This window comes from Amblyraja radiata, chromosome 21 (assembly GCF_010909765.2).
Source record: "Amblyraja radiata isolate CabotCenter1 chromosome 21, sAmbRad1.1.pri, whole genome shotgun sequence".
In the NCBI taxonomy this organism is placed as follows: Eukaryota; Metazoa; Chordata; class Chondrichthyes; order Rajiformes; family Rajidae; genus Amblyraja; species Amblyraja radiata.
This window is the reverse complement of record NC_045976.1, coordinates 5,645,094-5,659,063: the sequence shown is the minus strand read 5'-3', so window position 1 is coordinate 5,659,063 and position 13,970 is coordinate 5,645,094. Positions and strand designations below refer to the sequence as shown.

The 13,970-nt window shown below is 45.6% G+C and overlaps 1 protein-coding gene across 1 annotated transcript in view; it reads right to left on the bottom strand.

Moving 5' to 3' along the window:
• The window catches only part of LOC116984958 (plexin-C1-like), a 90,750-nt gene that overhangs the window by 27,952 nt on the left and 48,828 nt on the right, over positions 1 to 13,970 (bottom strand). The window contains exon 4 of the mRNA XM_033039320.1: positions 2,428 to 2,562. Coding sequence (XP_032895211.1) covers positions 2,428 to 2,562 — 135 coding nt within the window. The remainder of the gene's footprint in view (positions 1 to 2,427; positions 2,563 to 13,970) is intronic.

The following is a 13,970-nucleotide window of genomic DNA, read 5'->3' as shown; positions in this document are numbered from 1 at the left end:
TTTGTGTCCATGTCTATCCAGATAAAGGTCATGGGTAGAGCACAAAATAGCACAAAAGTCCCCCTACCACCTTATACTTTAGGATCAGCAATAGCAGCCTTTTCTAGTAATTCTTGGATGTCTTGAGACTATGTTGGTGGGTCTTTCTCCTGAAATTGCTGCCACTAGTTTACCAATGTCCTTCAGGGAAGGAATCCTCCCATTTTGCGCAGCCGAGAAATGACTGCAGACCGACTGAAATGTTTGGTCATTTACTGCTCTTTGAAATGGACCAGAATCAGTTTGGTTCAAAGGTGTAAGTCTTGGCTGGAGCTGGTAGTGATGTGTACATGCTGTGAATGAGTGGGGAGAATCCCCCGTGGTGCAAGAATTCCCATGTTACTGCTGGTTAAGGGATCTCAGGACCTTCATCTCTCTGTAAAAGTAATGACACCAGGATGGTGTGTAACATGATGGAAACACAGTACACAGTCACTGGGCGGCACGGTGGCACAGTAGTAGAATTGCTGCCTTACAGCGTCAGAGACTCGGGTTTGATCCTGACTACGGGTGCTGTCTGTACGGAGTTTGTACATTCTCCCCATGACCATGTATGTTTTCTCCAGGTGCTCCAGTTTCCTCCCACAATCCAAAGATGTACAGGTTTTGTAGGTTAATTGGCTTGGTATAATTATAAATTGTCCCTCTTGTGTGTAGGATAGTGCTAACGTGCGGGGATCGCTGGTCGGTGCCGTCTTGGTAAATTGTCCCCAATGAATAGGATAATGCTAGTGTATGGGTTGATCGCTGGTTGGTGCGGACTGGGTGGGCCGAATGGCCTGTTTCTGGCTGTATCTCCAAAGTCTAAAGTAAAGTCCAAAGTCATCAGATTACAATTTCACGTTGAAACTCTCAAAGCAATTGGCTCCAAAATAAAAAAATCTGGGGTGATGGAATTTTACTTCATGGTTCTGAAATCAGTCAAAGTGATACAAGAAGAGTTAATTAATAAGGGAAGTACAAATTTCCTCCTCACAAAGAAGGTTACAAAGCAACCAGAAATAAATAACGCAGCATCAGACGACGTATTTGTGGCAGGAGAAATAATGTTTGCTCAGCAAACAGAATGAATTTACACCAAAATGACTGTCTATTTAGAGAGCAGAGGGAAATGGTGATAGAATGATAGAAACAACATATTTGACTAAAAATAATCCAATTATCTTCATCCTGGTGTCGCCACTATTAAAATCAGTAAAAACTTAAATCTTTCAAAGATTTGGGTACCGATGATCAAGGCAAAAATATTTATTCTATCACACGTTTTGAATCTGAAAAGAAAATTAACTCACTTTTTCCATTTCACACTTTGCCGTGTTCTAAATCTACAATTCCAAATATATTAAAATGAATCTGGAACCCAAACAGTTCATTAAATTTCTTCAGGGAATGACATGTGCTGACCTTCCCCCTACCATTCTATGACCAGATTTACAGCGTGGAAACAGGCTCATCGGCCCACCGAGTCCGCGCCGACCAGTGATCACCTCACACACCAGCACTATCCTACACATTGCGGACAAGGGCGGCACAGTGGCGCAGAGGTGGAGTTGCTGCCTGACAACGCCAGAGACCCGGGTACAATCCTGACTACGGGTGCTGTCTGTACAGAGTTTGCACGTTCTCCCTGTGACTGTGAGTTTTCTCTGGGTGCCCTGGTTTTCTCCCACACTCCAAAAAGGTACAGGTTTGTATGTATTTGGGTTCGGTAAAATTTTAAATTGTCCCAAGTGTGTAGGATAGTGATAGTGTATGGGAATCGCTGCTTTGCACGGTCTTGGTGGGTCGAAGGGGCTGTTTCCATGCTGTATCTCTAAAGTCTAATATTAATAAAGATCTGGAACCCAATCAGTTCATTCAAGGTTTTCAGGGAATGACACTTGTTGACCTCCTCCCTACCAATTCTGGAGTTTGTGATACACCAGACCCCCACCAACACAGCTGGCCTTTAAATGTCCTGCAAAATCGCTGAGCCCACCACTCATGTTCATACGTTACAGCAGCAGAATGAGGCCATTCAGCCCATCAAGTCTACACCACCATTCAATCATGGCTGATCTATCTTTCCCTCTCAACCCCATTCTCCAGCCTTCTCCCCATAACCCCTGACACCCGTACTAATCAAGAATCTATCAATCTCCACCTTAAAAATATCCATTGACGGCCTCCACAGCTTTCTGCGGCAATGAATTCCACAGATTCATCACCCTCTGACTAAAGAAATTCCTCCTTGTCTCCTATAGCAAGCAGTAGATCCAAGGACCATCCAGCAACCACCTTCTCAGGCCAACTGCAGATAGTTACAAGCATCAGCTTTGCCATAATGTCACATGCCAGGAATGAAAGGCATTAATTACATGATAGAACTGTGAAAAAAAATCAGCTTACCATCCTCTCAGTTAACAGGTAGAAGTAATGTGGATCTATTTTATCAAACATTATGCTGTGTTTAATTGGAGATTCATCTTGTAGTTCAATCAGAATACTCGGCCGAAGTACTTTCATGTTTTCATCCAGAACCAGCTGCAATAAAAGTCATGCAGTTAATAATCTAACAAATAGTATGATAGAGACATTGTTTCCCCAGTCTGATATAGAATCTGTCCTTAACTAACATCAGCTAAAACTGCTACTCCCCATACGAGCGGCACGGTGGCGCAGCGGTAGAGTTGCTGCCCTGAAAGCTCCAGAGACCCAGGTTCGATCCTGACTCTGGGCGCTGTCTGTATGGAGTTTGCACATTCTCCTTGTGACCGCATGGGTTTTCTCCGGGTGCTTTGGCTTCCTCCCATATCCCCAAAACATGCTGGTTTGTAGATTAAATGGGCTCTGTAAATTGTCCCTAGAGTGTAGGATAAAATTAGCGTACAGGGCTACTGTTGTTCAGCGTGGACTCGATAGGCCTTCGGGCCTGTTTCCACGCTGTATCTCTAAATTTAAATAAATATCAATTTTCCTCATTGTTTGTAAGAACTTGCCGTACTCAGATTGACCACTGCATTTCCCAACTTTACAGTAACAATTGATTCCACGTCTAAAGTATTGGACAGTCTATGGCAGTGCTGAAAAGCAAGTCACTAAAAGCAGACTGCAGGAGGAACACTGCAGGTTAAGCAGCATCACTATAGGCAAACGAATGGTCAACATGGACTTTGTGGACAGGACTTGTTATTCTTTATCTGTTTTACAGAAAGTAAAATTATGCATAAAAGTGCAACATGAACCAAGGACACTCAGTGAGGATCATTGTAAAATATCACAAAGCATGATCAAAAACTCACCCGATAGTAGTTTAGACCATTTTGTGTAAGTGATGCTGCAAATTAATTGACTGCAGTACCTGGAAATCCGATTAATATTCTACACCATGTTTTAGAGTTTGAGATATAGCACGGAAACAGGCCCTTCAGCCCACTTGCTAACCAGTGGTCATCCGTACTCTAGCAATATCTTACACGCTAGGGACAACTTACTTTTTTACCAAAGACATCAAATGCATTTTAGCTGGAATGGGATGCGATTGCAACTGTTTCTCGTTACATGACAGCATCCCACCAATGCATCTGATGCGTTAATGCATCACACACACTAATGTAATGCCCATATAATGCCATTTCTCAGCTGCTGAGTTTAGTTTAGATATACAGCCCGGAAACAGACTCTTTGGCCCAATGAGTCCGCATTGACCAGTGATCCGCGTGCATTAACACCACCCTACACACACTAGGGACAATTTATGTTTATACCAAGCCAATTAACCTAAAAACCTGTATGTCTTTGGAGTGTGGGAGGAAACCGAAGATCTCGGAGAAAACACACGCAGGTCATGGGGAGAACGTATAAACTCCGTACAGACCGCACACATGGTCAGGATCGAACCAAGGTCTCTGGCGCTGTAAGGAAGCAACTCTACTGCTGCGCCACCATGCTGCCCTATGCTGCTGCCAGCATTGATTGCAGCTCTGAGCTCCAATGCAATGGCAGAGCTCTGACAGTCACAGACAGACTAAGATCCATGGTACCATGTGCTCAAAGTAACAGCACTTAAAGGGCACTCACAACAGGAGGTTTCCGCAAGTAACTGCAGACCTCTACTGAGGATGTCAAGAGCGTTTTATTGTCATGTATCTGAGACAGAACAATGACATTCTTACTTGCAACAGCACAACAGAATATGTAAACATGGTACTCTGTAAATAATATAATAAATGAGAAAAATAAGGCTGCACAGTTCTGTAGCATAGAATTGCTGCCTGAAGGGCCTGTCCCACTTTCACAACCTAATTCACGACCTCTGCCAAGTTTGCCCTCGACACATACTCACAGTCTGGTCGTCACGAGGTCGTAGTTAGGTTGTAGGAGGTCGTGATGCTAGTCGTAGGTACTCGTGGCATCAAGTAGGTCGGGGCGTTTTTTCAACATGATGAAAAATGTCCACGAGTAAAAAAGATCATGAATTAGGTCGTGAAAGTGGAACAGGCCCTTTACAGGCGTGGGTTCGATCCTGACTACGGGTGCTGTATGTACGAAATTTGCACGTTCTCCCTGTGACCGTGTGGGTTTTCACTGGGTGCTCCAGTTCCCTTCCACACTCCAAAAACATACAAGTTTATAGGTTCATTGGCTTGGATAAAAATGGTAAATAGTCCCTAGCGTGTAGGATAGTGTTCATGTACGGGGATTGCTGGTCAGCGCGGATTAACATGCTTGTATCACATGACACTACTGTCGATCCCCACTTAAAAACTGGCACTTGGCAAGTACAAGTACTAGAGTATAAGGCCAAGACAAACTCTTAACTCTCTGTACACGATCCATATCCCTCCATGTCACCCCTTTTATCTAGCAAGGTAACTCACATCACGGTCTACATACCAGAAATCATCAGAACAATGCAACCAAAGTGGAGATGCTGGAAGACAGAGCGATAGTCAAGATAGTGGTAGGAGTTGGAGGGCCTGCAATGGATATTGGTTCATGAGTAATGGAGAAGTCAAGAAAGGGAAGGAAAGTGTCAGAGACAGACCACGTGGCAGAGAGCAGGGTGAAAGTTGGCAGCAAAGATGCTGAAATACTCAAGTTCAGTTCAAGTGCAGGATGCAGCACCAAAGTTATCAGTTACAGGGAAAGAGGAAGAATTAATTTAAGCAAAGAAAGGTGATGTTGCTTACAACATCACGGGCGGCACGGTGACGTAGCAGTAGAGCTACTGCCTCACACCCGGGTTAAATCCTGACTACGTTACCTCGGCGTCTTTATCACAACACCCTTATCTGATATGTTCCGCACAAACTTTCTGCCTCTGGTTGAGAAAGCTGAAAGAGATTTTGACCGCTGGTCAGTTTTACCGCTATCCCTCGTGGGCCGGATAAATCTGGTCAAGATGGTCGTCCTACCCAAATTCCTGTATCTTTTCCAGCACGTCCCTATACTTATCACTAAATCTTTTTTTGATAAATTAGAAAGGACAATATCTAAATTTTTATGGGGTAGCAAACCGGCTAGATTCCGAAAGGCGATACTGCAGTCTCCTAAGAGTGACGGCGGTTTGGCACTTCCTGACTTTAGGCGATACTATTGGGCAGCTAACTTGCAAAAACTCCTGTATTGGATGAATGATGATTGCGAACACCTACCGACTTGGGTACACATGGAAAAGGCGAGTTCACATCTCCCGTTGCGGTCTGTCCTATGCTCCCAACTCCCCCTTCCTATAACATCTGTGGGTGCAGGCCCAATTGCGTCCCTCTCGCTCAAGATATGGAGTCAACTCAGGAAAAACTTCGGTTTACAAGGCCCTTCCATCTTGACCCCACTGCTTAAAAACCACATCTTTAAACCTTCAAGTACAGACTACGCATTCAAAACCTGGCATAGCAAAAACCTATACAAGGATGGCATCTTTTCGTCTTTTGCGGAGCTCCCGTCCAACTATAGCCTCCCAAACTCCCACCTTTTTCGTTTTTTCCAGATTAGGGATTTTGTGAAGAAGACATTCCCCCATTTCCCAAATCGCCCCCCTGAAACCCTGACCGATATCATCTTAGCTCTAGATCCCAACCGGAAGAAATGCATCTCTGTTTTGTATAACATGTTAGGGTCGGTTATATTGAAACCTCATACCTCATTAAAAGCTGCGTGGAAGGGCGAGTTGAATACGAAACTAACAGACCTGCAATGGGACTCTGCCTTGGATTTGATCCATTCTTCCTCCATATGTGCCCGTCATGGCCTAATCCAATGCAAAGTCCTTCACAAAGTCCACTACACAAATGCAAGATTATCTAGAATTTACCCCGCTGTTAGGGACAGCTGCAACAGATGTAATCAATCTCCTGCCAACCATAGCCATATGTTTTGGTCTTGCCCTAAGCTAGCAGCCTTTTGGAGGAGTGCTTTCGACTTGATAAGCAGAGCCTACGGCCAGACTATTCCTCCAAACCCACTGTCAGCCATTTTCGGTACCCCTCCCAACACCAACCTCTCTGTTGCGGTGAAACGGGTCCTAGCTTTTACAACCTTGTTAGCCCGGAGACTGATCTTGCTTAACTGGAGGCTCACCTGTCCCCCGACACACGCCCGCTGGATTACGGAGGTGCTTTACAATTTAAAGCTTGAAAAACTTAGGTTCTCTCTCAAAGGCTCTACCAAGACATTCCTAGATATATGGAACCCTTTCTTGGAACTTGTTAACTCTTTTAACTTGTCCCCGGACTCGGAAGAGGACTGAATGCTCTCCACCATTGTTCTGCTCTACTGCAGCTGCTCTACCCTTAACCTCCCCCCCCCCTCCCCACACTTATTTATTTAATTACTTACTTATTTACTGTTATTAGTGACCCCTTTTTAAATTTTATTTTTTATTTTTATTTTTATTTTTATTTTATTTTTATTTTTTTTAGTACTTTTTGTTTCGTTTATCTTACCATATTTGTGTGGATGTGTATGTATGTGAGTGTTGTTTGTCCCCATTTGGTTCCGACCTGATTCGGGTGGGTTGAAGGTGGGTATGGGTAAGGGCTTTGAGGGTCGCTTACATTCTGTTGCACAATTATGCCTTGACTGTCACTGTCTGTTATCATTGTATGTATGCAAATTGCTATGAAATTCAAATAAAAAGATTTAAATCAAATCTTGACTACGGGTGCTGTCTGTACAGAGTTTGTACATTCTCCCCGTGAGCTGTGTGGGGTTTCCTCCGAGTGCTACGGTTATAATTGTAAATTGTCAATAGTGTGTGTGCGATAATGTATGGGAATCAGTGGTCGGCACTGACTCGGTGGGTTGAAAGGCCTGTTTCAGCGCTGTATCTCTAAACTAAACGAAAAAAAGTACCCAGCTCAGCCTTACCTGAACAGAGGTGTATGGAGCAAGCAGAAGATGCATAATTGCCTCAGAGGATACCAATCATTAATAATTACAAGAATCAAATAGAAAATAAGAAATGGCTGATTATAGAGTGATGTAACGTAGAAATCGGTCCTTCGATCCAACTTTCTCACACTGGTCAACATGTCCCATCTACACTAGTCCCATCTGCCTGCGTTTGGCCCATATCCCTCTAAACCTGTCCAATCCATATACCTGTCTAACTGTTTCTTAAACATTGCGATAATCATAGTAGGGCCACTAGGGGCGCCGCATTGAAGACAGCCTCCGCCTACAGTATGTTTGTTTTTCCATCTTTTTTTAATTTTTAGTTAGTTATAAAAGTGGGGGAGGGGGGTAGGGTAAGGGGGAAACCGTTTCCCAGTCATTTCCTGGCGAGGACATGACTATTCTCTGAGTCGAGTCCTTGCTCTCCTCTCGCAGCCTACCACCTGGATTGGAGCGGCCTTTCCTGCCGGGGTCCCGGACCAGAGCTCCAGCAGCGGCGGCGCAGCACTGGATTCACCGCAGAGCGGGGCGATGCCTTACTTGGATCGCCGTTGAAGCTCTGGAGTGTTGGGCCTGCTGCTTCAACATTGGAGCTGTGGTTTGCGGAGCTCCCAACGCGGGCGGCACTGACTTCAACATCGCGGAATCCTGGGGCCCTTTTCCGAGGGCCGCAAGCGTTGAATCTCCGCCCACCGCAGCCTGTGGACTTCGGAAGCCGCGGACTCTGGTAGGAGATGGCGATTTGGATGTCCAAGCTGCTGAGGATGTCCTCCAGTCCCGACGTCGAACTTCCATCACCCCGGCGAGCGGGCCTGAACATCGGGCCGCCCGTTGCGGCGACAGCGGGGGGTTCGGGAGCCCTCCGACCAGGGGAGAACAGCAGAGGAGGATGACCGAATTTTGGAGCCTTCCCTCACAGTGGGAAACTTTGATCCCGCTGTGTGGGGATGTCTGTGTTAAAAGACTATCGTGTTCTATGCTCTTTATTATTCGTATGGCTGTATGACGACCACACATTTCACGGTACCACTGTACATCTGACAATTAAATGTATCTTGTATCTTGTAGTCCCTGACTCAACTACCTCTTCTGGCAGCTGGTTCCATACACCTACCACCCTTTGAGTAAAAAAGTTACCTCTCAGGTTCCCATTAAATCTTTCTCCCCTCACCTTAAACCTATGTCCTCTGGTTCTCCATTAACCTATTCTGGGCAAGAATAGGTGAATGGAGAACTTTGTGATCCCGAACTATTCCTCTCATGATTTTGTACATTTCTATAAGATTACCCCTCATCCTCCTGCGCTCCAAGGAACAGAGTCCTAGCCTGCTCAGGCCCTCAAGACCTGGCAACATCTTCGTAAATCTTATCTACACTTTTTCCAGCTCAACAACATCTTTCCACTAACGGTGTCAAAATCTGAACACAATACTCTAAATGCGGCCTCACCTACGTCTTATATAACAGCAACATGACCTCCCAACTTGCTCTGTACTCAATACTCTGACTGATGAAGACTGATGTGCCAAAAGCCTTTTTCACCACCCTATCTACCTGTGACGCATCTTTCAAAGAACCATGCACCTGCACTCCTAGATCCCTCTGCTCTACAACACACCCCAGTGCCATCTTTGTAGGCCCTGCCCATCTTGGGCTTCCCAAAATCCAACACCTCACATTTCTCTGTATTAAATTCCAACAACTATTCCTCAGCTCACCTGCCCATCCGATCAAAATCCTGCTGCAATTTTTGACAACCATCTTCACTCTCTGCAATGCCACCCACATTAGTATCAACTGCAAGCTTGATTATGGCGCTGGTGAGAAGCTGCCTGTTCCGCTGAGTTGCTCCGGCTCTCTGTGTCTGCCTACCATCATCTGCAGTTCCTCCCTACACATCAGATTACCCTGTCAGCCACAACGGTGTGGAAATCAACAGCCCAGCTCTCTCTGCTCATAACAAACTGCGCCCCTTCACATTAATTTTGCAATTAGTTGCCCTTGCCAAGTCTCAAGTTTAGTTTAATTCAGTTTAGAGATACAGCAGGGAAACAGGTCCTGTGGCCCACCGAGGCCGCGTCGACCAACAATCCCCGCACAATAACACTATCCTACACACACTAAGGAGAATTTTCACCAAAGCAAATTAACCTGCAAACCTGAACTTCTTTGGAATGTGGGAGGAAACCGGAGCACCTGGAGAAAACCCATGCAGGTCATGGGGAGAACGTAAATAGAGCCTCCGCCGGTGAGGCTCCGGAAGGGAGCAGGCGGCTGGCCTCAGAGTAAACTGGCAGGCGCAACCTAGCTCCGCCAAGGCTCCAAAGGAGCAGCCTGCCGTACCAGGCTCAGAGTAACTGGCAGGTGCGACCTGCACAGTAAGCTTCACCAAGGCTCTAAAGGAGCAGAAGGTCCTGAAGTAGCAGACTGTCCCACCGGGCTCAGAGATGCTGGCAGGCGCGACCTGCACAGCTATGTCAGTTTAAAGCTCCGAAAGGGAGTAGTTTGGCAAGCGTGGGGCTGAAGATGTGGACAGGCATGGCCTGCAAAAGGAACTTTGCTGAAGCTACGACAAGGAGGTCAACCTGGGCTCGGAGACGCTGGCAGGTAAGGTCTGCTTACTAACTTCCGTGAAAGCTCCGAAATGGAGCAGCCTGCGACCCGAGCTCAGAGACACTGGCAAGTTGGCCTGCACAGCAACCTCTGAAAGTTCCGAAATGGAGCAGCTTGTTGGAACCGGGCTCAGAGACGCAAGCAACATGGCCTGCACAGCAACCTCTGAAAGCTTCCAGAAGGAGCAGCTTGTCTACCCTGGTGCAGGTAGACCAACTCGAAACTGGCGGTCCAAATGGATCATATTGGCCAGGGAAGCACTGTCTCAACATCTATGCTTGAGGTTATCAGCCTGCTCACAAGAGTGAGGGTGCATTTCATTGATAGAGGCAGTTAAACTCAGATATTTGAGGATATCTCCTGGTTAGAGGCAGGGAGTTTGAGGAATCCCTCAACACATGCTAAATTATTTCAGCTCGGCTAATAAGAGATGCCAGCACACTGGAACATCATTTGCCATCCTCTCGGGGATAGGTAGACCAGTAAAGGCTGAACTGGCATGTAGCATTTTTACCTGCCTTGCATGTTTGTGTTGTAAAAAGTAAATAAAGAAATAATAAAAAGCAAAAGCTCCCTAAGGGAGCAGTTTGGCGACCCAAGTTCAGGGAAGGCCAAGGCCAAAACAGCAAAATGTCCAAAAGGACAATATTGGGCAGGAGGGTACTGCCTCAACATCCATTGAGGATATCATCTGTAGGCTCTCAATACTGGAAATCCTGATTGAGAGGCTGGTCGAAGGGAATGTGTTGCGCACACTGGCGACCGAAACGGGTAGTTCCAGTCAGAGGTCTGCGGCAGCAATACCTGGTTCAGGGTTGCATTATGATATCTCCCACTCTGAGGAGGGGTGTTTTGAGGATTTTTCGTGAAGATTCTGACTGTGAGACAGTTGACAGTGAACTCGAATTCCCACATCAAGTGGATGATTTGCATCAACTCAAGTCTTATAAGGATCTGCTGGCACGTGACTAAATTTGCCATCCCTTCGGGGATAGAAGAACCGTTAGAGGAAGAACTGGCAGTAGCATCGGTTACTTGACTTCTCATCGGTTGTTTGAGAAGATCATGCAGGACACAGCTGGATAGTATGCTAGTCCTGATTTCTGCCAGACACTGGAGGTCCGTAGGTTAATGCTACCATTTGGGGCTATCTGAAGGGTAAAACAAAGTCAAAAGGCTTTAAACTCCAGCAAGTTCATAGAATTCTCAAAGAAGGATTACGGCCTTTGCAAGGTCGGTGGAGGAACTCAGCTGCCTGAATTGCAGTAGATGCCTTAGCACTTCTGTGTAATACACAGTTTAAACTTAATTGTGCTAGGATGGTATAGGCCTGAGATCAACCCAATATATGCTAATTTTGTGCAAGGCTAGTATGTGCAGTCTGCAAGTATCTCTTTGGAGAAGACGGGCTAGCAAGTAAAAGACTTGCAAGAAGAATTCAAGGCTGCGGTGGGTGTGGTAAATACACCCTTTGTGGGTAAGACTTCCGTTTACTTGCACGCATATCATCCTTACCAAACTAGTAGCAGATACCACAACACTGGGGCTGGTTGGAGCACCAGGCCTACACACTTAAAACCAAGCCTGAGGGCTTTTTATTCGCAGGTTTTCAGCGCATTCCACATTCTCAGTATAGTTCCCCAGCTGGCCACGGTGCCTGAGCCAAGGGGACAGAGCAAAGTCTTGGGTCAATTGACTCTAATGATCATCCGCCTAAGGCCATTTTTTGGTGGTGTCAGTCTCAGGGGTTGCTGGATATTGGTGGCGGGGGGTGATAATCACCTTTTGTCTATTATTTTATTGGCAGCCTTGGTGGTTTTTATAGCAAGTGCTTTCTTAGAAACTGCCTTGATCATCTACAGCCACCGTCTGTCTCGTCATAGACTGCAAAGCGACAATGAGGTGGAGGCCGTTGAGGTATGCGAATATTATTCTATCAGTCGCATGAGATGTGCTGACGATATTCAAGTCAGAGATAGGTTGAGACGGTTCAATAACAGGTGGGGACAGATAACCTCCGATCTTTCCATTTTACAAATCATAAACAGTTATAGATTCAGTTTCTGGCTGATCAATTTCCTCCCCGGCAAGAGAAGCCTAGAATTCCATACATACGGTCTAAAGAGGAAACTGGCTATCCAAGTTGAAACAGAAATTTCACAAAAGGATGAGCAGTCTGCACATGAACAAGAGGGGTATATTTCTAATAACTTCTCAAGGTTGAAGAAAATTGGAGGATGCCAAATCATTCTAGGATTTGGCTAGTCCGAACATGTGCTTGGAATAACCATTTTAAGATGGATAATTTTCACTCAGCAAAATAGCTGAGCACATACAGGAATAGTTTTACGGCCTCAATCGATCTCGAAGGCACACGAGAGTCACAGGATATATCTGAGGTTTATCTGGCAAGGCCAGTTGTGGAAATTTTAGGCTCTACCTAAGGGGTTGACTTCAGCCCTAGGCTATTTACAAAGATTCTAAAGTCAATGCTGCCCTACTCAGATCTAAAGGGCATTTTGTCATGGAGTTTATGGAGGACATGCTTATTATAGGGTAGAGATCAGGTGTCACAGAGTTAGCTGTTTCAGCATCCAAGGCACTCCTAAAATATCTAGGGTTTGTTATACATGAAAATCCATACTGGAGCCGGCATTATCTATTACATATTTAGGTTTTGTCATAAACTCTGCAGATATGTATCGGACCCCCACAGATACGACTCAGGGTATTTATCAGTAGATGCCTCCTAAGATAATTCAAGACGAGGCAACATGAATTACAGTAGTGCCAAATTGGCCTACTCAACCATGGCTTCCATTGTAAATAAGTCAGCTGAAAAAAGATCCTATATTTGCTCAGACGCAAGCAGTGGCTAGTTCAACCTATTTCTCGTGCATCTATCACTGCATGGGTGTATGGAAAGTTTTGTGAAGAGACACATGTGAGCTACTTTTAAACAGAAGTAGCAGAGGTTTGTGGTTTTCTTTCCGTTTGGGTTTAAGAGAAGCGACTATGTTATAGCGTAATTAACACTGCTTGTACTGCTTTGTTGTTGTATCTAGTACTATAAGTGGGACAATAATTGATTGGCTCTCACCCACTGTTGACTAAGGTTATGGAAGGTGTATTTTATATGAACATTCTAAAGCCTAGAAACAAAGTAGTGTGGAATGTGTAATCAGTATAAATGTTTATGCAAATTATCATCAGCTGTATCCCAAACGTTGGAGCAGTTACTCTTAAGTTAGTCATGCTTATGACACTGATTTCAGCACGAAGAGCAGTCTTCGAAAATCTCCGTCTGGATCTCTCGGTCATATCTGATAAGAGGGTAGCATTTTATGTGAATGAACTCATAAAACAAAACAGGCACGGTTGGGTACAAAGTAGTCAGTCGTTCCAGGTGCGACAGAGGTTCGCACCTCCTCCAACCTGCACCCCCTCCAACCTCATCTATTGCATCCGCTGCTCCAAGTGTCAGCTGTTCTACATCGGTGAGACCAAGCGTAGGCTTGGTGATCGTTTTGCCGAACACCTCTGCTCGGTCCGCAATCACCTACCTGATCTCCCGGTGGCACAGCACTTCAACTCCCCCTCCCATTCCGAATCCGACCTTTCAGTCCTGGGCCTCCTCCATGGCCAAAGTGAGCACCACCGCAAATTGGAGGAGCAGCACCTCATATTTTGTTTGGGCAGTTTATACCCCAGCGGCATGAACATTGACTTCTCCAATTTCCGGTAGCCCTTATTATCTCCTCCCCTTCTCAGTTCTCCCTCAGCCCTCTGGCTCCTCCTCTTCCTTTCTTCTTCCCACCCCCCACCTTACATCAGTCTGAAGAAGGGTTTCTGCCCGAAACGATGCCTATTTCCTTTGCTCCATAGATGCTGCCTCACCCGCTGCGTTTCTCCAGCATTTTTGTCTACCTACGGTTGGGTAC